This window comes from Megascapheus bottae, chromosome 21 (assembly GCF_031878675.1).
Source record: "Megascapheus bottae isolate mThoBot1 chromosome 21, mThoBot2.hap1, whole genome shotgun sequence".
Lineage (NCBI taxonomy): Eukaryota > Metazoa > Chordata > Mammalia > Rodentia > Geomyidae > Megascapheus > Megascapheus bottae.
Window position 1 is genome coordinate 39373544 of NC_143529.1, and position 25230 is coordinate 39398773.

A 25230-nucleotide genomic window follows, 5' to 3' on the forward strand; every position below is an offset into this window, starting at 1 on the left:
GCAGGGGCGGGACTCCAGGGTGGGGTGGGAGGGGGGCTACCTTCACCGCCTCCCCGGGAGTCGCTCCGGAAGACACAGTGCTCTTCCTTGATGAAGTGTCCGCTGAGAACAATGTCCTGCCGCCTCTCTGCGTCTTCTCTGCCCACTCTGCAGGCAGGTGGGGGGATGAGGAGGAAATCAGGACCCCGCCCCCCCACGGTGTGGTCCACTGGCCCACCAGAGAGCCCTGAGACCTCCCGGGGAGGCCCGGGGGACTGCCTCGAAGCACCCAGGTGTGTACGCAGGCCAAGTGGGGGCCATGCAGGAGTACAGGAAGCCAAAGTGGGTGCAAGGCCCCAGACACAGCCTAGACACCAGGAGAGCCCCGTGGCCACAGGGATCCAGTGTCACTCACAAGAAGGAGGTGGGCAGCGCTGTTAGGGCGGATGCCTGAACTCAGAGGGGACAATGGAGGCATGGCAGTGGTGGGAACAGCCACCCCCCCTCACCTGCCCCGGGACCCCGACCTGGGCAGAGGCTGTGACCCCACCTGGTGACCCCGTCCTTGATGTAGTACAGGAGGCACTCAGACATCAGCGGGTCCTCGTTCAGGTTGACCAGATGTGGCGTCTGGGGGAGGGAGGAAGGTCACCTCTCCTGAGGAGGGGCCGTGCGCAGCCCCTGCCCCTGCCCTCCCCTCCGACTACCAGTTTGAGTCATTCCCCCATCCCCAAGCCAGGCTACCCCAACCCCAGAGTCTGGCAGAGAAGACGGAGACTTGGGCAAAGGATCCCCGAGGAAGGACATGAGAGCCAGCTGACTTGGCCTGGCCAGGCTGGCAGCTATCAATCGGGGCTGGGGAGAGACAGAAAACTCCCATCCCAGACTTAACAGGCCGGGCCAGCCTTGACCACTTGGCGGGGAAGCCCCAGCTGCCAACAGCTGGAAGCCCTGGTTAGGGCGTCTGGACACAAAGGGCACAAGCCGGGTTCCAGTGCTGTCTCTAGCTTCCCCACTCCAGGGGTACCCAGTCTGGGGCCACACAGTGGGTTCACTTTACCTGACTCATCTGCCCAGAACTGCCTTCCGCCCCTCATCCCACCCCACCCATCCTCAGCTGCAGGTTCTGCTCAGGGGGCCCCCGCTCCATCCTCATGCCCCTCCACTCTCGCCTTGGGGGTCTCTGGCTCCCTTTCCACTCCCCCAGCTCAGGAGCCTCCATCCCTGGCCGGTGTGCAACAAGACGGAAGAAGCCCAGGCAGCACTGCTTCCTCAGTTTCCCACAGGGCACCCTGGCCATCAGACGTGGTGCAGACCAGCCCAGCTGCCCCCTGCCCAGGCAGGAAGCGCATGCAGACCCCGCAGGCCCAGGCCTGAGGCCCAGGCACGGTGCAGCTGAGCCTCCCACCGTGGCGCTCCACGGTCTCCCATTCCAGGCAGGCCACGTCCAGGGCCACCAACTCTGCCAAAGTCCTCTGAGGGAGAAGCCTGGCGTCCACCTCCCATCTAGAGAAGGCCAATCCGCTCCAGAGAAGGATGGAGCCCTGGGCACCAGGCGTGGGCACTGCCCGTCCCACTCCGAGGGGCACCCACTGCTACCTGAGGCTTCTGCCCGGGCCCCAGCTGGACCATGGCCCGGCCCCTTCCAAGCCTTGGCCACCCAGGTGACTGCCATGTGGCCCGTCCCCACAGGATGAGACCCCCCCATCTGGCATGCCCAGGCAGCAGCAGGGCCTCACCAGGCCCTGGCAGAGGTGCCGCTGAGAGCACCTCTGAGAGCAGAGCTGTCTCCTCTGCTGCTTGGGGACAAGTGCAGCTGGGGGCCAGGCATGTGTGTGTGACATGAGAAAGGCTCTGAGGAAACCCAGTTCACAGCTGGGAACGGGACAGTGACCCGTCTGGTGTTCTTTTGCTGTGACAGTGTGTGTGTGGGGGGGGCATCAGAGTCCCACACAGTGCTCTGCATGGCCTCTTCAGGGCCTTCCTCCCCTTCCCTCCCTCCCTCTCCAACAGTGCCCGTCTTCCCGGGGGCTGAGCTGGAGCCAGAGGGGCTGTTCTGGGCTACAAAGCCCAGGAGCTTCTATTAGCAGCTCAGGTTCCAGGGCAGGCAGAGCCAGACCCAGGAAAGTTGGCCCTGCCGTCTGTGAGGGACCCCATTCCCAGGGCAGCCTCAGGAGACAGGGCCACACTTCAGGCAGGAAGAGGCATGTGAGGGGCCCAAGTCACCAGCATGGCTCACAGGGGAGACGGGAGGACAGGAAGGAACGGGGCCAAGCCTCCCGCCACAAAAGCGGTCTGGCTGGGAGGGAAGGAGGGGACTGCCCACTGCCAGGGCAGGCCCAGCCCACTCTACCCCTCAGAGCCCACGCCCCCCCGGGACAGCACCCCATCCACCGCAGGGCCACGCCAGGGCCCGGGCCCAGCGCTTACCTTCTTAGGAGAGAAAACGCCCAAGGTGCCGCCATCCTCCCTCATGGCCACGCCCATCTCTGCCAGCAGCGCTTCCCTGGGGGTCAGAGCCGGGGTCAGAGCCAGGGTCAGCCGGGCCCCATGTCCGGGCCCCGTGTCCAGGCCGCAGCAGACAGGAGCTGACCCCATGCTCCCTGGTCTGCTCAGTAAGTGAAGGTGTCCACAACTGGCCCCAGACCTTTCACGTCGTATTCACCCAGGGGTCAGGCCTGCCAGGTCTCCATGGCCAGGGGCCACAGCCACACAAGGTAGAGGCCCCAGGGTCGGAAAAGAGGCTTGTCCCATGACGGGGGTGTGACCACCTGTGCAGGTCAGGGTCCAGTCATTATCAGCCTGTGGGCTCTCTAGCTGTGTCTCCCTGACCCTGAGCCTCAGTTTCCCTCCTGCTCACCTCTCCATCCGAATGGCTTCTGTTCGCCGCAGTTTCTCCTCCCAGGTCTCATTGAGCTCAGCAATGATCTTTTCCGTCTCCTATGAGAGGAGCAAGACAGAGCCGAGTGAGGCCTGTGTGCGGGGGGAGCGACCGAGACACGCGTACCGGGAAAGGGGCTACAGAGCACCAGGGCTCCAATTCCTGGGCACATCCAGGGCTAGAAGACAAAGAGAAGTGCGTGTTTCTGCACACAGCGCACGATCATCGCCGGGGGAACTGGAGACTCCCGGGGGCTGGGCACAGCTGCCCGTCTGGGCCACGACACGGCGCAGGCTCTCTCTGCTTCCTTTGCACACATGAACCCCAAACAGGCCACCCCCACTCCCAAGGGCCCTATGCCCTTGTTGGCCTCTGACCCCAGGCCAGCCTTAGGTTAGGCCTGTGAGCGCATCCCTCAGCCCTAGTCTGGGCTCTCCCCACCCCCTCCAAAGGCTGCACCACAGTCATTCTGAGGCACCTGAAGAGTGCAAAGGCTCTGGGGAGCAGGGCAGGGGAGGGGGCTCCCACCTCCGGTGCCCTCGCCCCCCTCACCTTCAGCCTTTCGATAGCTTCCTCGCTGCCCGGAGCAAACAAGATGCGCTCATGGAGGCTGGACACGGAGGCCGCACGGCTGGACAGGGTGGAGAGCGAGGGTGAGGGGCTCACGCCCGCCAGCGCGTTGGTCACTGTGGAGAGATGGTCAGGGGCTTGACCCAGCTCAGCCACACGTACAGTTTCTGCTCCCAAGGCCGGGTGTGTCTAAGGCAGGATGGGAAGGCCAAGCGGACAGACGGGGGGAGAAATAGAGATGCAGCTGGGAGAAGGTCAGACTCGGGGCCAGTGGAAGGCAAGAAACGGAACCGTGAACAAAGGGGTGCAGCAGCCAAGCGGGGCGCAGGACAAGCACATGCAAGGCCTCTTTCTCCTGTCACCTGCAATGGTGGCGGCCAAGGCTCCAGGACCAGCCCTGCGCCCCACCTGGCCAGAGGCCCTGTCTCCAGACGGCAGCACCCACGTCCTCTGTACCCTCCTCAACCTCTCTCCCAGCTCAAGCCTCATGCCTGAGCCTGAGGGCCGGAGGCAGCTGCTGCCCACCGGCCACGCTCCTGCATTTCCCAGCCTCTGCCTCTGCCCAGGACGCCCAGCACGCATCTTCATCTCTGCAGGTGGGCTGCCGCCACCTGTCTGGGCCTCAGATGGGCAGTGCTAAGAGCCCAGCACCACCAGACGCAGCCCAGAGGCCACCTGGAGGTGGGGGAGGACCCTACTTCAGCCACCGGGGCCCAGGATCTGGGCTGCAACACCTGGAAGGGAGGTGGCCAGGCCCCCCAGCAGAAGCAGACACGCAGCAAAGCAGTGGCCAGCACAGGACAGCACCAGGCACAGGGCAGACCGAGGGCCCTGCAGCCGAGGGCCTGAGAGGCAGCAGAGCCTATGGTCGAAGGCCAGAGGCAAAGAGGGCTTGGCATCGTTGACCCTGAGCACTGACTGGGTTCTTTCAGGTCAAGGTCCCCAAGGGCGGCTGGAACAATAGCCGGTGGAGACAGCCCAGAGCCTGACCCTCGAGGGCTGACCTCTGACCTTCCCAGGGGTCAGGGTTTGACCTTTGGCTTAAGAAAACTTTGCCTATGCTATGCCTCCCTGTTGCTTCAGTTTGGGGTACAGGCTGGGAAGAGCTAGGAATTCAGCTCGGAGGCAGATACACCCTCCTGTCTAGTGGAGGCATCAGTGAAGGGGGGGGGCCACCTGCCTGGCGTCTGCCCTCCCGGCCCGTGCTGCCCTGTGCCCCGAGACCAGGCTAGAAGCCGAGATGCATTGGCAGTGGGGAATACACACATTTGGGTCCTCCAGGCACAGTGTTGGCTACGGGGCGAGCAGGCAGGGGGAGGAGAGACAGAGAAACAGAGCAAGTTCATCTCCGGGGGTCTGGCGGCTACAGGGCTACAGGCAGGGTGGCAGAGGTGCTCGCTGTGGGGGAACAGAGCCTGTACCCCATGACACCAGCCCCTCCCCGCCATGGCCACCCTGCAGGCTTCCAGGAAACTGCCTGGCCCGCCTGGACCGGCTCCACATCCAAACCACGCAGTTCCATCCAAGCCAAGGCCAGAAGGCCAGGCTCCACCCCGTGCCCCACCCAGAAGTGTTCTGGGGATGGGGAGTCACACTCGGCCCTGCCACCGCTGGTGGGGGGCAGACAGGGGGCAGGGCCGCAGCCTGCGCGCACACTCACTGTCGGTGATGTCACCAAGACCCTGGGCATACAGCAGGTCCCGCAGCCGGGTCACCTCGTCCTTCAGCTCCCGGATCAGCTTGTTGTTGGGGTCCTCGTTGATGACTGCGTTACAGCGGATCTGCTTGGCCCGGTCTGCGTACCTGGGCAGGGGAGGCGGGCATGGCTGTGGGGCTGTTTCATCCCCTGAGCCCAGGGTGCCCAACCAGGGGGCCAGGACAGCCGACAGCGCCACCCCACCTCCTGAGGAGACAGACCCAGGGCCTCCCTCCTCACTGTGGACCTCTGTGCCACAGCCCACGTCCCGTCAGCACACCAAGCACCTGCACCAGCCCCAGTTCCCATGGACCCCAGAGGCCTGGCCCTGCGGGGCAGGAAACCAGACTGCCCATGCTGTGACACCCGACCCTGGACCCACCGTGCCGCAGACACACGGCCCTGTGACACCCGACCCTGGACCCACCGTGCCGAAGACACATGGGCCCTGTGACACCCGACCCTGGACCCACCGTGCTGCAGACACACAGGCCCTTTGACGCCTGGCCGCGGTGGGCAGGGCGATCAGATCAGGGTCGGGGTGCCCTAGGTAGTCACGACCGGCCTCACAGAGTCCAGGGAGCCCCTGAAGAGCGCCCCTCCTCAGCCCCTCCCCCGCCCCCACTCTCCCCAGGCCTCACCTCAGGGTGCTGAGGGTCTCGTCATAGTTGATGTCTGCAGGGCTCAGGGCTGCCACCATGGCTGTCCTGGAGTTGCCACCTGAGGGAGATGTCCCGTTACCACACAGGAGGGTCTCAGCCTGGAGCTGGGGCTTCACGCCTCCCACCCACAGGTCTCCTCAGACGAGGAGGCTGCAGGGAGAGGGGAAACCAAGTCCCTGCCTTTCCTGTGACAAAGCTAACTGCGGGGCTGGCTGTCCATGCTGGCCCCCCAGCCCCCCACGCAGGGCCGGTTCCCAGCCGCCAGCCCCGCCTGTCACGGGCCAAGCTGTGGAGGGGCCTAGTGTTTCCTTGGAAATGGAAACTTCTTTAGGCTCGATTTTCCCCACACTCGTTCATCGTCGTCATTCAAAGTGTTTTTCTCAATATTTCACACCAGATTCATGGCCTGAGCAGTAAAAACCATTTCATCTCTCAGGTTCCGGTGGAGTCCAGCTGCTGGCCTCGGTGGTTGTGCCAGGGTCACACCCTGTTCCCAGCCCAACCCTCAGGACTGCTGCTACCCCTGCCCCAAGTTTGAACTGAGGTTCCTGTCTGCTCAGGAACCTGCATCTCCATGCCATGGCCCTGGGGTGACGCTCCAGGAAGTCCCCAGAGACTGTGCGGCAACAGCGCAAAGGACATTCCTTCCCAAGCCCCGGAAAGGGGGACCCTCCCTCCTGGTGGCCTCCCTGCCTCAGGCTGGGGTGGGGCCCAGCATAGCAGACCTTAGAGCCCCCAGCATGGGGCTCCCCAGAGTCCTCACCCAGGTTTTCCCGGAGGAGCCAGGTCAGGACAGAGTCTCGGTACGGAATGAAGTCAGTCTTCTTCTTTTTCTTGTTCTGTGGGGACATTCAAGGTGAATTCTGAACCCGTGACAAGGAAGGCAAGCTCAGGGCCTGCAGAGTGAACCCCCAACCCAAAGGGTGAGCTCAGTTACCGTGCTCCCAGGCCCCCCCCCACCTCAAGCCTGGCACCTCCTTCGGGCAGCTCTGCCCTCGTCCCCCTACTGCGTCTGGGTCACCTCGCTGGCCCCAAGCTAGAGGGCAGACTTCACCCGCCAGGGTGTCTTCCCTCTGCTCTGCTCTGTCAGAAGCAACAGCTTCTGGCCAAAAGGAAGAGGCCTCACAAGGGAGAAGGCCTCTGAGGCCTGGCCCTCGCGTTCCTCACCAAGCCTTCTCCTGTCCCTCAGACGCCAGTCCCCAGGCCCTCCTCAACTGTCTGTTCTGCCACATCCCCAGGGGCGGGAGGGTCCTCTCTACCCTTGCTCCTGATATGAAGACGTCCAGCAGTCACTCAAGACGGGAACTGGTCCCTAAGAGCAGCTTCTTGCGCATGCTTCAAGGACCCCACTGATGGTGGCTCCTGAGTTACTTTCTAGCATCTACTCATTCATGTATGTATTCGCTGAAGCATTTGTAGAGCATGTGCTAGACCACCAGACAGGGCTCCTGTCCCCCCAGGGCCACACCCTGGAGCTGTCCACAGGCGTTACCCCAGGCTGTGTCCATTGTGCTCTAGGACAAGCCCCAGGAGAGGTCTCAGGGGACATGCATTCTGAACGCCTGGAGCCGCGCCGTCGAAGCTGGGGTTCAGGAATGCCCTTCCACGTTGTGCACTGTGGGGTTTCGGAAGCTGGGTAGGTAGACCAGCTGACCAGCTGGGGTGCTGGTTGTTTATTCCTGAGGCGAAGGGGCACGCCATATGTCACGGCCCTTGTTCCCACAGGAAATGCCCTGCAGTCATTCAGCTGCTTCAGCAAGGAGCCCGAAGGTCCCCTGTGGTGTCACTGCCATTCCTCCCTCTCCTCTGTGCACTGGTACCCCACATCTAGTGAATGGTGCTCCTCCACCTCCCAGACCACCCCACTTTCCTCTTCTCCACCCTCCCACTATCCACCACCACAAGCCCAGATCCACCCCCTTCCCTGCCAGGCGGTCACCCCGTGCTCACCCCAATCCATACCTCACATAACAGGCAAGCATGCTCCAGACCACGCGATGCCCAGCCAGCTCTGACCATGGACTGAGGACCTCACAGCCCTTCTGGGCCAGGCCCCTGAGCCCCACACCTCAGAAGAGGACCTCGTCCTCACACAGCTCACCACACAGCTTGCCTCCTCAGGGTCCTTCCACACCACCTCCGAGTCCCAGACCCCACTTCTCAGGCAGCTCCCACATTGCATCCCGCACTGCACCTAGCACTGTGCACTGCACTGCACTGCACTTCCACGGCCCCCACTGCACCGCCACACTGCATCCCGCACTGCACCTAGCACTGTGCATTGCACTGCACTGCACTTCCACGGCCCCCACTGCACCGCCACACTGCATCCCGCACTGCACCCAGCACTGCACTTCCACAGCGCCCTGCACTGCATCCCCACTGCACCCTCACACTGCACCCAGCACTGTACCTGCACTGCACCCCCACTGCATCCAATACCATGCCCAGCCCCGCACCTCTGCTGCAGCCTCACACTGCACGCCCAGGGCTCCCCACACAGCCCCCAGTATTGTAACCCACTGCATCCCCTGCTTCTCATATTGTAACGCTCACTGCTCCCCACACTGCACCCGCACCATTCTTCACAGAACCCCATAGCTTCACATGGCCCCCTGCACGGTTCCCTCACACAGTTCTGTGTTATTGCTCAGATTCCAGCGTCTCACAGGTCCCGACACGTCCCCCACTCCCTGTCCTCGCGGGGTCCACTGCACAGTTCCCGCAGCAGCCCCAACGTCCCGACACGGTTCATCACACTGTCCCTTCCAGGTCCTCCTGCAGACCCGGATGCATCCTCCACAGCTGCCAGCTCGTTAGTTCTGCACAGTTCTCCACATCCATGCTGGTTCCATGCTACAGGTCCCAGTGCACCCCGGGTTCCCACATACCTCACACGTGTCTCCACTGCTCACAGCTCCCTGTGCTCTGTCACACGCGCCCTCACACAGTTCTCACACACTATTTCATACATAGCTCCGCAACTCCTCGGACCTAGGCCCTCCACTGCAGTTCCGTAACATGCCCTCGCAGGCACAACGGCTTGTTTCCCCTCAAGCAATTCCTTCCCTGATTCCCGTAGTCCTTCCGTGTCCCACACAGATCCCAGGACACGGCCCCTCGCAGTCCCCCCCACGTGGTTCCACACCGTCCTGCCATGCGACTCCTCTGGCTGCCCACCCGGCTGGTCCCTTGCAGCCCTGCACAGTCCTCGGTGCTCAGCTCCCCGCCGTTTTCCTGGCTCCCTCGGCCGCTCCTCACAGCACTTCCACCAAGCTCCTGTCTCACTGTCCACGCTTGCTCAGGAGCCACTTTCATGAACTGACAGGTCTACACGCAGCTCCTCACCCACGCCCCAGAGTCTCAGCGTCCACCAACAGCCCCCCTCGGCCCCTCACAGCTACCACACAGACCCCCCGCCTGCCTGCTTTCTCAAACCCCACCACACAGTGTGCTTCGAGCAGTTCACAGGCCGTCCTGCTCGCAGGTCCTAGGCTTCTCGCCTACAGTTCCGAGCTTTGCACGCTTCCTCCCAGTCGGTCACATTTCCCTCGCACAGCTCCTACCATCTCCTCTCCGTTCTCCCCACGCAGTTCCTCACCTGTCCTCTCAGATCCCCGCCCCATCTCTCCAAATTCCAGACAACAGGGCTCCCCTGCCCGCCCGCCCGCCCCTCTGCACCCAGGCTCTGCCTCAGGCCCCTTCTATAAACCTGTCCTGCCGTGGATCACACGCACCGCTTGTTTCCGCCCGCCTTGAGGGTTATGTTCATGTTTTTGCCTCGTGCCTCCGCACTGCGAGGCAGAGCGGGATCTGAGGTGTTCACCACCAGCCCGGCGCTAGTGGAGGGCGTGGCGGGACTGGCCAGGAAGTGAATACTCAGTGAATACATGAAGGGGCGAGCTGTGCTGGGGAACCAGGCTGGGGGCCCCCCTCCAGCTCCAACCCCCTCACACGAAAGAAAGCAGCTTACCTTATTGGGCCCAGAGTCCTGAAAAAGAAAGGACAGAGGGGGTCTCAGAAGGAGAGGAGAGGCTGGATGCCAAGGGCCGGGGTAAGGGACCAACAGACAGAGGCCTGAGTGACCTCAGTCCACTGCCCACACCATGGCTGGCCACCCTGAACTGGTTGTACCAGACTAAATAAGAGTGCCACCTCTCTGGCCTCTGTCACCCAGTGATGGACTATTTCAGAATAGGGCAGGGTCTCCAAAAGCCCAGATGGCCTGTGGAATGGCAGGACCTCCTGCCTTGCAAGGCTCACCAAGTCTGGGCCCTCCCCGCCACAGGCTGTGGGCTGCTTCTGGAGGGTAGCTAGATCAGGCCAGCACCAGGTAGGGCTGCCCAGTGCTGTGGCATGTGGTGGCCCCGTGAGAAATTTAGTGCCCTCGCATTCCACCGACATGGAAACGGAGACTCCAGGGAGTAAAAGGAACTGGGACTCCAGCTCCTGCCCGTGGCATCTCCTGGGCTTCCCCTGGTGTCCCAGAGTTGGCCCCTGAGAACAGGTGCAGCAGGCTCCCAGCCCCTCAGAACACCCAGGTTCAGCAGGCACCCAGGGGCCCGGCAGTCTCCAGGGAGGGCCGGAGAAGGCGACACCTCTCCAGTCCCGCAGCCTGGAGTCAGCTCACCATCTCAGCCAGGGCAGAGATGACCTTCCCCAAGGTCGTCAAGGACTTGTTGATGTTGGCTCCTTCCTGTGTGTGGGAGAAGGGGTCGGGGGTCAGCAGACTCTCGCTTCAGCCTGGTCCCCTAGGGCCTGACCAGTGGGGCACCTGACCGTGGACCTCTGGGGCCACTCTAGGAAGAGGTGTGGTGGCAGGCCTTCTAGAGGCCCGTCCAGGCCGGGCAGCGACTCAAGGCTTCTCCTCAGTCCCATCAGCAGCCAAGCTACGCGTCACACCTTCCTGCCTTGTACAGCCCTCAGAGCCGCTCTGTCCTCAGGGTGTGGCAGAAATAAAACGTTACCTCCTGGCACAGGGGACCATGTCCACAGGAAGGAGTCCTGTAGGACTCTGGCAGCCAGGGCGCCCTGCGGTCTCACCCCAGGGTGGAAGATGGACAGCTCTGGGGCAGGGTGGGGCGGAAGGTCATGGCTAGGGAAGGACAGCTTTCCAGACTAGGTCTGCTATCCTTTCTGCCTAACCCTGCGAGAGGCAGGAGCGCCTCAGGCTGAAGGCTCTGGCCTAGGCCCCCTCCCTGCTCAGGATTTCCCTCGGGGTGCTCCAACACCCCTGTAGCTTGCCAGGTCTGGGCACCGGCCCTGCTGGCGGCTTGCTGGGTGAGTGGCCCAGCCCTACCTTCAGACGCGTGCCCTTGGCGCCTGTGGAGTCTGCGCGCTCACTCCCTGCCAGGTCCACGAGGCTGATCTTGCTCACCTGGAACAGCAGATGAACCAAATGCAGGAGCTGCTCCCGGCAGTGCCCCACCCCCCAGCAGCTTCCCATCCCCCCCCCCGCTCCCCCAGAGCCACGTGAGGAGCATGGCCCCGCCCTGCCCAGGGTCCAGCCACCTCTGAGCCCTAGCCTCCTTCCATGGCGGTCACAGCCCTTCAAAGCTCTTTTCCAAGCAGGTGCCAGCGACCTCACCTGATGCAGCCCTCACCCGTGGGTACTCCTCGTGGCCTCCCCACCCCCCCACACCCCCAGCAGGTGCCAGTGGTACTGCCACTTATTCCACACAGATGGCACTAATCACCACGGACGTGAACCCAGCCCTGAAAGAGGCGGCTGCGCTGTCTGTGTGTTCACCGGGCCCCCCTGAGCCCCCCGGAGCCCCCCGGAGCCAGTGCCCTGGCTGGTGAGAGCCCAGCATGCCTGCTGGCCAAGGCCTTCCTCAGCCTCTTCGTGACTTCACCAGGTAAACCCATCCGGCCTGCAGATCCGCAGACCCCGGCGGGGCTCTGAGAAGTCAGGGTGCGGGGTTGGGGAGGCCTCCGAGTGGACACAGCAGCAGGGCAAGGCCCGTCCTACACATGGCGTGGCTCTGGGCCTGAGGATGTGGGGCTTTCCAGAGGCCTGGATCCAGGCAGCTCCACTGTCCAGGAAAGGCCGGGGCCACTGCCCTCTCTACTGGCTTTGGGGAGGAATCCTTTTTGCCAGACCCGGAGCCTAAACTCAGGGCCTGGGCACTGTCCTTGGACTTTCTCAAGGCTAGCACTCTACCACTTGAGCCTCACCACCACTTCCGGCTTTGTCTGCATATGTGGTACTGAGGAATCCAACCCAGGATTCGTGCATGCTAGGCAAGCACGCACCACTAGGCCGTACTCTCAGCCTCCTCCCCGGCAGCTTGGAGCAGCAGCCATGATTACTACTTTGTCCGATGCTCACTGGACCCAGCGCTCACCTCTGCTGCCCCTTTACAGGCCTGGCTCTGTCTCCTCCCTTTCACAGCGCCCCAGTGTAGACCAAAACTATCAAGTTCAAGAAGACAGACATGGCTGGCCCTCCCCTCTGAGAGGGCGTCCCTCACCGAGGCCAGTCCCCCAAGTCTGCTCGGATGTCCTCGTCCTGCTGCAAGCCATCCTAAGCACCCAGCCCACCCTCCACCTTTCCCCGGTGGCAGCCCGACGGGCTGCCCTTTGCTCTCACTTTCTCCGTGGTAATGTCCGTCTCTGCATCATGGCGCTTCTGGGTGAAGATGATGTTGAAAACGGCGTGGGAGCGACTGCTGGTTTCATTCATGTTGGTGGCTGCCACAGTCCTGGGAACCACAGACCACATGGGGGTTATCTAGTCCTCCTCCTGGGCTATCTAGTCCTCCTCCAGGGTTATCTAGTCCTCCTCCTGGGCTATCTAGTCCTCCTCCTGGGTTACCTAGTCCTCTTCCTGGGTTATCTAGTCCTCCTCCAGGGTTATCTAGTCCTCCAGGGGTTATCTAGTCCTCCTCCAGGGGTTCTCTAGTCCTCCTCCAGGGTTATCTAGTCCTCCTCCAGGGGTTATCTAGTCCTCCTCCTGGGTTATCTAGTCCTCCTCCAGGTGTTATCTAGTCCTCCTCCTGGGTTATCTAGATCTCCTTCAGGGTTATCTAGTCCTACTCCAGGGGTTATCTAGTCCTCCTCCAGGGTTATCTAGTCCTCCTCCAGGGGTTCTCTAGTCCTACTCCAGGGTTATCTCGTCCTCCTCCAGGGTTATCTAGTCCTCCTCCAGGGTTCTCTAGTCCTCCTCCAGGGTTATCTAGTCCTCCTCCTGGGTTCTCTAGTCCTCCTCTGTGGGTTATCTAGTCTTTCTCCAGAGATTATCTAGTCCTCCTCTGTGGGTTATCTGGTCCTCCTCCAGGGTTATCTCGTCCTCTTCCAGGGTTCTCTAGTCCTCCTCCTGGGGTTCTCTGGTCCTCCTCCAGGGGTTATCTAGTCCTCCTCCAGGGTTCTCTAGTCCTCCTCTGTGGGTTATCTAGTCCTCCTCCAGGGTTCTCTAGTCCTCCTCCAGGGGTTATCTAGTCCTCCTCCAGGGGTATCCAGTCCTCCTCCAGGGTTATCTAGTCCTCCTCCTGGGCTATCTAGTCCTCCTCCTGGGTTACCTAGTCCTCTTCCTGGGTTACCTAGTCCTCCTCCAGGGTTATCTAGTCCTCCAGGGGTTATCTAGTCCTCCTCCAGGGGTTCTCTAGTCCTCCTCCAGGGTTATCTAGTCCTCCTCCAGGGGTTACCTAGTCCTCCTCCAGGGTTCTCTAGTCCTCCTCCAGGGGTTATCTAGTCCTCCTCCGGGGTTCTCTAGTCCTCCTCCAGGGGTTATCTAGTCCTTCTCCAGGGGTTATTTAGTCCTCCAGGGGTTATCTAGTCCTCCTCTAGGGGTTCTCTAGTCCTCCTCCAGGGTTATCTAGTCCTCCTCCTGGGTTATCTAGATCTCCTTCAGGGTTATCTAGTCCTCCTCCAGGGGTTATCTAGTCCTCCAGGGTTCTCTAGTCCTCCTCCAGGGTTATCCAGTCCTCCTCCAGGGTTATCCAGTCCTCCTCCAGGGGTTCTCTAGTCCTCCTCCAGGGTTATCTAGTCCTCCTCCTGGGTTCTCTAGTCCTCCTCTGTGGGTTATCTAGTCTTTCTCCAGAGATTATCTAGTCCTCCTCTGTGGGTTATCTGGTCCTCCTCCAGGGTTATCTCGTCCTCTTCCAGGGTTCTCTAGTCCTCCTCCTGGGGTTCTCTGGTCCTCCTCCAGGGGTTATCTAGTCCTCCTCCAGGGTTCTCTAGTCCTCCTCCAGGGGTTATCTAGTCCTCCTCCAGGGGTATCCAGTCCTCCTCCAGGGTTATCTAGTCCTCCTCCAGGGTTCTCTAGTCCTCCTCCAGGGGTTCTCTAGTCCTCCTCCAGGGTTATCTAGTCCTCCTCCAGGGGTTATCTAGTCCTCCTCCTGGGTTATCTAGTCCTCCTCCAGGTGTTATCTAGTCCTCCTCCTGGGTTATCTAGATCTCCTTCAGGGTTATCTAGTCCTACTCCAGGGGTTATCTAGTCCTCCTCCAGGGTTATCTGGTCCTCCTCCAGGGTTCTCTAGTCCTCCTCCAGGGTTATCTAGTCCTCCTCCTGGGTTCTCTAGTCCTCCTCTGTGGGTTATCTAGTCTTTCTCCAGAGATTATCTAGTCCTCCTCTGTGGGTTATCTGGTCCTCCTCCAGGGTTATCTCGTCCTCTTCCAGGGTTCTCTAGTCCTCCTCCTGGGGTTCTCTGGTCCTCCTCCAGGGGTTATCTAGTCCTCCTCCAGGGTTCTCTAGTCCTCCTCTGTGGGTTATCTAGTCCTCCTCCAGGGTTCTCTAGTCCTCCTCCAGGGGTTATCTAGTCCTCCTCCAGGGGTATCCAGTCCTCCTCCAGGGTTATCTAGTCCTCCTCCTGGGCTATCTAGTCCTCCTCCTGGGTTACCTAGTCCTCTTCCTGGGTTACCTAGTCCTCCTCCAGGGTTATCTAGTCCTCCAGGGGTTATCTAGTCCTCCTCCAGGGGTTCTCTAGTCCTCCTCCAGGGTTACCTAGTCCTCCTCCAGGGTTATCTAGTCCTCCTCCAGGGGTTATCTAGTCCTCCTCCAGGGGTTCTCTAGTCCTCCTCCAGGGTTATCTAGTCCTCCTCCAGGGGTTACCTAGTCCTCCTCCAGGGTTCTCTAGTCCTCCTCCAGGGGTTATCTAGTCCTCCTCCGGGGTTCTCTAGTCCTCCTCCAGGGGTTATCTAGTCCTTCTCCAGGGGTTATTTAGTCCTCCAGGGGTTATCTAGTCCTCCTCTAGGGGTTCTCTAGTCCTCCTCCAGGGTTATCTAGTCCTCCTCCTGGGTTATCTAGTCCTCCTCCAGGTGTTATCTAGTCCTCCTCCTGGGTTATCTAGATCTCCTTCAGGGTTATCTAGTCCTCCTCCAGGGGTTATCTAGTCCTCCAGGGTTCTCTAGTCCTCCTCCAGGGTTATCCAGTCCTCCTCCAGGGTTCTCTAGTCCTCCTCCAGGGTTATCCAGTCCTCCTCCAGGGGTTCTCTAGTCCTCCTCCAGGGTTATCTAGTCCTCCTCCTGGGTTCTCTAGTCCTCCTCTGTGGGTTATCTAGTCTTTCTCCAGAGATTATCTAGTCCTCCTCTGTGGGTTATCTGGTCCTCCTCCAGGGTTATCTCGTCCTCTTCCAGGGTTCTCTAGTCCTCCTCCTGGGGTTCTCTGGTCCTCCTCCAGGAGTTATCTAGTCCTCCTCCAGGGTTCTCTAGTCCTCCTCCAGGGGTTATCTAGTCCTCCTCCAGGGGTATCCAGTCCTCCTCCAGGGTTATCTAGTCCTCCTCCAGGGTTCTCTAGTCCTCCTCCAGGGGTTCTCTAGTCCTCCTCCAGGGTTATCTAGTCCTCCTCCAGGGGTATCTAGTCCTCCTCCAGGGTTCTCTAGTCCTCCTCCAGGGGTTATCTGGTCCTTCTCCGGGGTTATCTAGTCCTCCTCCAGGGGTTCTCTAGTCCTCCCACAGGGGTTACCTAGTCCTTCTCCAGGGGTTCTCTGGTCCTCCTCCGGGGGTTACCTAGTCCTCCTCCAGGGGTTATCTAGTCCTTCTCCAGGGGTTCTCTGGTCCTCCTCCACGGGTTACCTAGTCCTCCTCCAGGAGTTATCTAGTCCTCCTCCAGGGGCTATCTCGTCCTCGTCTATGGGTGTATCTAGCTCTCTTCCATGGCAGGCACAGGAGTTGCTGGAGGAGTTAACTTGCTCTCACAGGGCCTGGACCCCATGTTACCTGACCTGAGCGGCTCACATGCGCCCCTGAGGTCACTGCCCCTCTCACCACCAGACCCTCTGCTGCACCCTGCCCCATGGGGGACCTTAGCCCACAGTGGTCCTGGCATGTGGGGAGCGGTGTGCAGGGCACAGACCACCAAGCAGGACGGAAGTCCTCCAGGCCCTGGGGTGAGGAAGTCCCCCGGGAAGGACGGCCCCGTCTGCTGCCCCTCACACCACAGCCTCTGCCAGCCGTGGGAGAGCCCGGGAGCACAGCCCTGTGGGGACGCCCGTCCCAGCCCACGGGGGCCTCCCAGGACGCAGGCCCAGGCCATGGGACCCCAGCACACCAGAGGCCTGGCCAGAGGTATGGTGCCCCAGCCCCGCCTCAGACTCGGGGGCAGTGGCCTCACTCTCCAGGCATGCAGGGAGTGTCTGTTACCTTCACAACCAAAGCCCACGCGGAGGAGCATCCGAGGCACTGGAGGCCAAGGGACGTGGACTGCCTGGGCCAGCAGCCCCCGGCGACTGACCCTTCCCACCTCCCTGACCGTCTGTGGGGTCCCGGGACCCCTGGCAGAACGGCTGCCATGGGAACGGAGACTGGCCCCACCGGAAGCCATCTCTGCCACCCCCAGGCTCTTGTTCACAGACCCCATAGCCTCCTCCCCAGAGAAACCTTCTTGTGCAGGCTCAGGGCCCGGCACACGAGGCCACACCAGCTGGCAGAGCCACGCCCAGCGGGAGGCACGGCACCCTGGCCAGCGGGAGGGGGCACAGGGAGCCGGGCTGGCGAAGGTCTGGCCAGCCCCCCTCCCTCCACACCTGGCCTTGTTCCCGGAGTCCATGAGGTCCTGGATGTCGTTGTAGGAGGTGACGGCCAGCTTGGAGAGGTCCTCCACGTAGGGCCCGAGCAGCGGGTGCTCCCTGACGCGCAGGTTTCCCTTGTTCTTGGGGTTCAGGAGGTCACGGACTCGCTCGCAATAAATCTCCATGTAGCTGACCTGCAAGGCCAAGGGCCACCCGTCAGGGGCCTGGGAATGGGAGCCCTGGCACTGCCCCCTGGGCAGGGGTGCGTGGACAGTCCCAGCCAGTGGCCTCCACGCCTGTGGGCGTGCCCGGCTTCTCCCCTCCCGGGGCCCCATTCCACGGCACATCTCCTTGACCACGGGGTAGCCAGGCCACTTCCAGGTACCTGCTCCTTCGCCGGGCGGAGAAGCCTTACAACAAACATCTACCAGAGCTGAGAGCCACCCCAAGCAGTCTGCACCTCCATGGGTCACCCTGCCTGGGGGCTTGCTGGCTTGGTCACCACGAGTGACCAGCTAAGGGCTGAGACCAGGGCAAGGACTCGCTTAAATCAGAAAAAGCATCACTAAGTCCACGTGGACCTCCTCCCCTAGGCACGGCGGGTCCAGACCCACGTCCACCCACCAGGACACGACACGGGGACCCCTCCCCTGGACACAGCCCAGATCCACGTCCACCCACCAGGACACGACACGGGAACCCCTCCCCTGGACACAGTCCAGATCCACGTCCACCCACCAGGACACGACACGGGGACCCCTCCCCTGGACACAGTCCAGATCCACGTCCACCCACCAGGACACGACACGGGGACCCCTCCCCTGGACACAGTCCAGATCCACGTCCACCCACCAGGACATGACACGGGGACCCCTCCCCTGGACACGGAGGACCTAGACCACCTCCACCCACCAGGACAGAACACGGGGACCCCTCCCCTGGACACAGCCTAGACCACCTCCACCCACCAGGACACGACACGGGGACCCCTTCCCTGGACACGGAGGACCTAGACCACCTCCACCCACCAGGACACAACACGGGGACCCCTCCCGTGGGCACAGTGGGCCCAGACCACCTCCACCCACCAGGACACAACACGGAGACCCCTCCCGTGGGCACAGTGGGCCCAGACCCACCTCCACGGAGTAGGACATGTTGTCATTGGTCGTATCATTGATTCGAGAGAAGAGGTCTTCACAGAGCTGCATGGGCAGAGGCAGACGTGGTCAGCTAGTGAGGACAGGTGGTCTAGCACCCGCCCCTCCCATGCCCAGGCAGGGCACTATTCCGCCAGGTCCCGGCTGCACCCGCCCCTCCCATGCCCAGGCAGGGCACTATTCCGCCAGGTCCCGGCTGCACCTGCCCCTCCCATGCCCAGGCAGGGCACTATTGCACACTCATCAGGCTCTCAGGGCCTGCACCAATGTCTGTGTCTATGAATTCTGGTGTCCTCCCGGCCAGCATTTGAGGAGTCCTGCCAATCATCTGCAGGGAGCTTGGATGTCATTGCCTAGATCACCCAGTGTCCTCCCTTCCCTGTCCGCTCAGCTCCGGAGCCCTGCCAGTGGGCAGGGACCAGGGCGGGCATGCTGGGGCATCAGAGGAGCCATCTGAGCCTCCGTGCGTGGACACCGTGTGTCCTGGCACCTGCCTTGCCCAGACTGCCAAGCCTCACGCTGACCCAGAGAACCACTGTCCGCTCAGCAGCCCTCCAACCTCCTATTGGCAAGACACCGCCTGTCGGTGGGTGGGCAGCCCATGCCCCGCTGCTCCCTGACCTCCCGTCCCCGCGTGCTGGGCCTGCCCGCCCTGCGTGCCTGTGGGATGATGCCCTGCTGGTCCTTCTCCTGCTTGCCCATCATGGTGTAGGACTTGCCCGCCCCGGTCTGCCCGTAGGCGAAGATGCACACGTTGTAGCCCTCGAAGGCGTGCTGCAGCATCTCCTCCCCGATGTCCCGGTACACCTGCTTCTGTGAGGCGTAGTTGATGTCCTCCGGCTGGGGACGAGAGCGGGGCGGCTGTGGGAGGGTATGGGGGCAGCCACGGGAGGCAGGCAGCACGCCCCCCGCCCTGGAGCCCAGGGGGAGCGGCGCGGGGCTGGGACCGTGGGACCGGTGTCCACTGCAATCCTGCATGGAGGTGCCCGGGAGGCAGGGCAGAGGGGTGTCCCGCAGAGGGACTGGCAAAGCTCAGCCCACCTGTGTGACTGTGGGCGGCTCACCAGGGCTGGAATGTAGACGGGGCCTGGGGGGAGGAGGGAAGGGGGACAATGGCCAAGGAAGGGGGCCCTTGCAGGGGGCCCTGAGCTGAGCAAGGGCTGAGAACAGCGGGGACTTCAGGCAGAAGAAGGACATTGTTCAGAGGAGCACACGGCCGGCCCCTGCCCACCTCCCTGCCCGGCCCCAGCCTCCTCCCCTCCCCCCCCCAGCCTCTGGCCCTGGCTCACCGAGGTGTGGGACCAGTACGAGTAGTCAAAGCTGAAGCTCTTGGGCGTCTCCTTGGGCTGTTTGGGGTTCACGATGGCTGGGGGGCGGGGGGGCAGGAGTCAGTGCTGAGACCAATTCCAAGCAGCCCATCTATGCTTCCTGGTCAGTGCCAGTCCCCAGGGGGCCTGGCCAAGACTGGAGGAGACCAGAGCAGCTTCCGGGAGGATGGCCTGGTGGACGTCACTGTCCACAGATGCTGAGGTCGTGGCCAGGCCAGCCTGCAGGACTGCAGAGGAGCACCCAGGCCTGGCTTTCCCAGCACACCCCACACCCCTGCGGCCGCCTCACAGGTCCACAGGCGGCCCGTCCCTTTCCCCTGCTGTCTCCCTGTTGTGCATTCCTGGCAATGACTTCAGTCAGGAACATATCCCACACTGCAGAGCCTGCCTAGAACCAGATGGCACAGGACTGGCTCTCCTCCCCTCCTGGCCGGAGGTGGGCATGGTGCGCCTCCTTCCACAGCCTGCTGCTCCGCAGGGGGTGCTATCATTACCAGGGCCCCCAGGTTGTCTCTGTGCACATTTGGGGGGAAAGGGGAAATGCCAGGCTTCAGGCCTGCACAGCCACCCCACGAGACCAGCCACCAGAGGGCATCTTTCCCTCCACCCACTCTCTGTGCAGCCAGGCGCTAGGGGCCGGGCTTTTCCCAGGTACCATGCCCCACAGGAGGCCTGCAGGAGGGCAGCCGCCCGGCAGAGGGGACAACCACTGGGGGGTGGGCTCGCATGGGGCAGAAGAAAAGCACCCCGGCTCTGGAGAGCCGCACCCAGTGGCTTCTTAGCCAAAGCCTGATGGACTGTGCTGGGCCCCAGGTTCGTAGCCAAGGGGCCTCTGGGGGTAAGAAGTCAAGGGGGTCTCACGGGAACTGAACCAGCCTGCACCTTGGCCTCCATGCTGTAGGAAATGCCCTGCGCTGTTTACAGGGTTCCTGCCCCACAGCATCTCCAGCACTGACCTCTGTCTAGATCCTCTGTCATCTTAAGACACACACACAAGTGTCGTCTTCTACCATTCCCGGGGGTTCCTGTCCTCTGCCAGCCTCGGGTGAGGCTGAGCCTAGAAGGATGGGACCCCCAGCTGTGGTCCCCCCAGCTTACTCTACACCTCAGCCCTGGGCCCCCTCCTACAGAGCAAAGGCAGACCCAGGGCCCTGGAATCCGGGTCACCCCGTGTGGCTGCAGGCCTCACAAATGCCCGGAATCGGGGCTGTGGGAGCGGCCAGCAACACCCCTCCCCCCAGGCAGAAACGGAGGCCCCAGGACCGCTCAGTCAAGGCCACAACAGTGTGGCAGGACACAGCCCCCCCCCCCCAGGCCTCCACCCTAGCCTTGCCTGGAGCCTGCTTCCAGGACCACGCTGGGCTCTCTGACGTGGCCTCTGCTCCAGGAATAAACTCAAGGAGAGAAGAAGCCTAGCAGTTCACAGTCTGCCTTTTGTTCAGTGAAGTCTGGGCTTGCTTGAGAACTCCTGTACACAGCGCTGCTCTGAGCTGTCCGGCCAGCTCTGTAGTCCAGGGCTGCAGTACTGGCCACAGACGGCCTGGCTACTGCCTGGCAAGACATCCCGAGGCCAGCCCAGGAGCCCAGGCCAGCCCAACCGTGCTCACCCGTGTGACATACCTGCCACCCAACACCCTGGGGACAGGGTGGCTGGCGGTGCTAACAAGGCAGGCAGCAGCTGCAGGAGACCCAGAAGCCCATGACAGCCACCAAGACAGCCAGAGCTGAGGTGACAACCAGCTCTCATTTTAAGACAGAGCACTGTGGAGCTCTACCAAGGGCCGGGCTGACTCTGACGCTACACTCGTCCTCAGAAGGCCCTGCAGGGGCCCTGCCAGCCTGCAGTGTCGGAAGCAGGCCACTCCTCTGGGCCCAGGGGTGAGGCCAGGCACGGAGGGGTAACCGGCAGCTCCCTGGGTGCAGGGGTGAGGCCAGGCACGGAGGGGCCCTGGCCGGGTCTGGGCGTGGTCATCCAATGAGCGCAGGTCCCTGGGGCCACAGGGCCCCACACTATCACCTATTCACCGCTCTACGCCTGCCACACACCAGCAAGAAGTTTCTAGCAAAATGAAGAGGAGAGGGGGCCGAGGGGGCCGGCACGCCCCGTCCCCAGCAGCGGTCCCGTGACCCTGGCCCTCGGGAAGTGGCCGTCCTCTTGCTTTCTGTGCCCTGTCCCCACAGTCACACCATGGCCAGCGCCTCCCCAGTGCCCGGGCCCTCAGGTGTGCTCCCGTCTGGACACAGCGCCATTGGCTCCACCCTTCCTCCTCTTCCTCTTCTGGGAGATGCAGTCCTACTCTTCCCCGGGTTAGTCTTGTTCTCCTGAGCACAGAGACCCAGCCTCAACCTGCCCAGTGGCTGGGCCACAGCTGCAGGCCATGGCACCTGGCCTGGAAATGGCATCTTTAAAAATATAATTAATTAGCTATGACAACGTCATGTTAGAGTAAGGCGTGCCTTAAAGCCAGACGTGCAGAGAAGGCTGGGTAACAAGGGACAGCCATGTGGCCAGCAGCCACAGGTGTGTGGTAGGGGGGGCAGTCCCCTAGAGCCTCAGAGGAGGGAGGTCCCCAGAGCCCCAAAATAGGGGCGATCCCTGGAGCCGGAAGGGGGAGGATGCCCTGAGCCTCGGATGGAGGGCGGTTCTCTAACCCAGGCTCACTCCTTGACCTCCAGCTTCCTGACAACACACTTCTGGCTCTGCATGCCTTCCCCAGACTGTGGCCTGCACCCCAGCGGCCCAGGACATGTGGCAGGGAGGACAAGGAGGACGCGTGGCTCTGGGGCCAGCCCCCCCCACCCCTGTACTCACTGGTGGTGCTTCCTGCAGGACATGTGGCAGGGAGGACAAGAAGAACGGGGTCAGCCCCTCCCCCCCGTACTCACTGGTGGTGCTTCCCGACATCTGGATGATGCACTTGGAGTCGCGGCTCATCTCCCGGGAGTTGAAGGGACGGACCCTCACGGCCACCTTCACCGAGGCCCCGGCCATCTCGGCAGCCTGGGTCAGTCACTGCAGTGGCTGGAGCTCCAGAGTCAGGACAACACGCCTGGAAGGAGAACCAGACTCAGAACCCCCGGCGTGCTGAACCGGAGCCTGGGGGCGGAAGGCACAGGACTTCTCTCCCTTCCAGACCCCAAAGGACGCATGAGCAGAAGCCAGGGGCCGGGGGCACGCGGGAGACACGACTGTACAGCACAAAGCCAGGCTGGAACTCAGCTAACGGACAGGAACGACCCTGGGGTAAGGCAGAGGTCTGTCGGGGGAATGGACGGCGACTCCCTTTGACGTCCAGGGGGCCAGGAAAGTGACCCCGCCCCAAGAGTTCCTGGGGGGGGAGCTTCCCCTGGGGACCAGCCAGGACAGCCTGCCGAGGGCCTCAGGTCACGGGTCTGTGTAAGAACAGGCTGGAGGGCAAGGCCCCAAGGAGATTCTGCCTTCTGGGTCCCCGGGACGTGAGGAGCTCTACCAGGGCTCTGCTGCCCGATGCAGCAGCCCCTACCCAGGGGGCTCTGCAGAGCTGCCTGCAGGTCACAGAAGGGCTCCGGGGACCAGCGGGGTGGGGTGCCGTTCGCTGTTTAATGTGACCCCGATGCTGTCCAGTGTCTGTGCAGAGTCCTCAGAGCAGAGGGAGGACTAGAACCCATACACTCAGGGCCCAGCCCGGCCCCTCACCCCTCCAGCCACGGCCTCCGTGAGCAGAGCAGGCCTGCAGGGCCTCCCGCCTGTCACGGCAGCAGGCTGGGGGCCCCGAGCCGTCCTCCCGACCCTGGGATCAGAGAAAGAGCCAGGAATGGGCACCGCATTGGGCCTGAATCCCAGAACTCTGAAGAGCACTCAGCAGGGGCTCTCTGCCAGGACGCCCAGCCAGGACGCCTGAGGGAGACTCGGGGGCACCCTCCGGTCCAGCCCACAGGGCCCCCTGCCCGAGTCCTCCGTGGACTGGCTCTGGTGGAGGGGAGGGCGGAGGGGGGGCAGCACACCACCCTGACCTGTGCCCCCGTGTGTGGACTGTCGGGGTTTAGGACACTCCAGCAGGGAGAGGCGGCCGGGCCCCGGCGGGGGGAGGGCCAGGCGTCCTCCAGGAGGCCTTCGGGAAGCTCAGGAAATCACGAGACACGCGCCGTGTGTCCTCACCCCACCCCTAACATTTTCAGGCAGGATTTGTGATGGATTTGTGAAGTAAGGACAGACGCCACCTCTCCCTGTCCCCGTGTTTACCATGCAGCTCAGTCATGTCACCTGGAAGAGATGGTGTCCGGTGCAGACACAGACACACGTACACACACACACACACATGCACACGCATACACAAGGAAAAGTCAGCATTTCCAGGCACCATGTAAGACCTGCATCAGAGCAGCTGGCTCGCTCTCAGTGAAAATAAAGCTAGAACTTTCTTTTCAAAAGCCCTGACACTCAGGACCTCCGTGCAGCTCAGCGCAGAGGCTGCTTTCCCAGGGAGCTGCAGCACAAGGCAGTGGGGGCTGGCTTCTGCCAAGGCTCCCCCACGCACAGCCGGCCACACGGGATATAATGTCCACGTCTGCCCCTAGGGACGAGGGAAGGCAGGAGCAGGGAGGGAGGACTGGCCAGCCAAGACCAGAGCAGGGGCTGCGGGGGACAGGAGACGCCTGCCACAGCTCAGGCCCTGGTGCATTTGCATTCTAGGCACGGGGCCAGAGGCTGGGAATCTGGAGTCTTCCCAGGCAGAGAGCCGTTGCTGAGGGACAGAGAAAGCCACAGTGTAGTCAAGAGAAAAGCTCAAGGCCAGGGTCCCAGAGACGATGGCACCCGGGCACTGGCATGCACATGTGGCCGTGCGTCCTGATGATTTGAGCGAGTAAGGGATGAGGGGTGGGAGACGCAGGAGTCAGCAGAGAGCTTCTCATGGAAGGTCAGAGCAGCACAGCGCCGGCCACCCTGACACCAAGACCGAAGCTCAGGGTTTTCCAGAGGGCTCCAGCGGGGAGCAGGAGGGCCGGCAGGCCGGGCCCCGGCAAGTCTGCAACTGCTCTCTGGCAGAAGGAGGGGCTGGCTTCCTCTGGCTGCCTGAAGTGGGCATCGTGGCTGGTGGGCTACAAGGCCATTGCGGCCTCCCTGGTGGGCGCCACCTGCGGTCTCTGTAGACCAATGTCTTAGCTGAAGAATGGCCTTGGCAAGGCAGAATTCAAGCAGGGTGATTCCTGAACAACAAAACGAATACCAGGAGAGCGGCGCTAGAGGTTGTGGAGGGGGGAGAGGAAGGGAGGTGTGGTCCCCATATTCAATGCGTATCCTAGAAAGCTAGGAAACTTAGGGGAGGGGCAGGAACGATGAGGGACAACCATGAAGAGGTGACACTGACCAAGATGCACTTAGAAACCCATCGGTCGCGGGGTAATTATTTTCTACAACTACTAAAAGATGATAAAAAATAAAGTTAAGATGGCGTATAAAATCGCAATGAATATGGACTGAAAGGCACAAGAAAACCACGTTGTCCGATCGAATGACCTTGTTTCTAAAGCTTATTATTTCGTGTCAGAGGAGGGGATCAAACTCAAGGCCTCAGGCATACAGGTGAGACTCTTACTACGTTAGTAGACGTTTGTGTACAGGGTTCAGGTGCCCTGGCTGTACCTCAGCGCCCGGAGCTGTCCCGGAGCTCCTTGGCTCAAGGCTGGTGCTCTGTCCCTGGAGCCACATTTCTACTCCCAGCTTCTGGGCAGTGACTTGGAGATAAGATTGTCTTGCACATTCTTACCTAGGCTTCAAACTAGGCTGACAGGCGCGAGCCACTGGGGCGCTGCTTAGAGTCCTTCCTTCCTTCCTTCCTTCCTATTTCCTGTCGCTCACGGGGCTTGAACTTAGGGCCTGGGCACTATCCCTGAGCTTGTCGGTCCCAGGCTAGCACTCTACCACTCGAGCTACAGCACTACTTCCAGCCTTTTCTGTGCATGTGGTGCTGGGGACTGGAACCTGGGTCTTCACGCATGCCAGGCAAGCACTCCAGCACTAAGCC

At 61.9% G+C, this 25230-nt stretch overlaps 1 protein-coding gene across 1 annotated transcript in view; it reads right to left on the reverse strand.

The window, feature by feature from the left end:
* Kif1a (kinesin family member 1A) overlaps positions 1 to 25230 on the reverse strand; it is an 81662-nt gene that overhangs the window by 39434 nt on the left and 16998 nt on the right. Inside the window, exons 2-19 of the mRNA XM_090355179.1 lie at positions 22112 to 22275; positions 19187 to 19263; positions 18558 to 18737; positions 17877 to 17942; positions 16753 to 16931; positions 12381 to 12492; positions 11088 to 11165; positions 10419 to 10484; positions 9762 to 9779; positions 6552 to 6627; positions 5768 to 5846; positions 5091 to 5233; positions 4697 to 4723; positions 3413 to 3546; positions 2840 to 2919; positions 2410 to 2485; positions 530 to 609; positions 41 to 147 (exon numbers count right to left, since the gene is read on the reverse strand). Of these exons, the coding sequence (XP_090211305.1) occupies positions 41 to 147; positions 530 to 609; positions 2410 to 2485; positions 2840 to 2919; positions 3413 to 3546; positions 4697 to 4723; positions 5091 to 5233; positions 5768 to 5846; positions 6552 to 6627; positions 9762 to 9779; positions 10419 to 10484; positions 11088 to 11165; positions 12381 to 12492; positions 16753 to 16931; positions 17877 to 17942; positions 18558 to 18737; positions 19187 to 19263; positions 22112 to 22217 (1684 nt within the window). The 5' untranslated portion in view covers positions 22218 to 22275. The remainder of the gene's footprint in view (positions 1 to 40; positions 148 to 529; positions 610 to 2409; positions 2486 to 2839; positions 2920 to 3412; positions 3547 to 4696; positions 4724 to 5090; positions 5234 to 5767; positions 5847 to 6551; positions 6628 to 9761; positions 9780 to 10418; positions 10485 to 11087; positions 11166 to 12380; positions 12493 to 16752; positions 16932 to 17876; positions 17943 to 18557; positions 18738 to 19186; positions 19264 to 22111; positions 22276 to 25230) is intronic.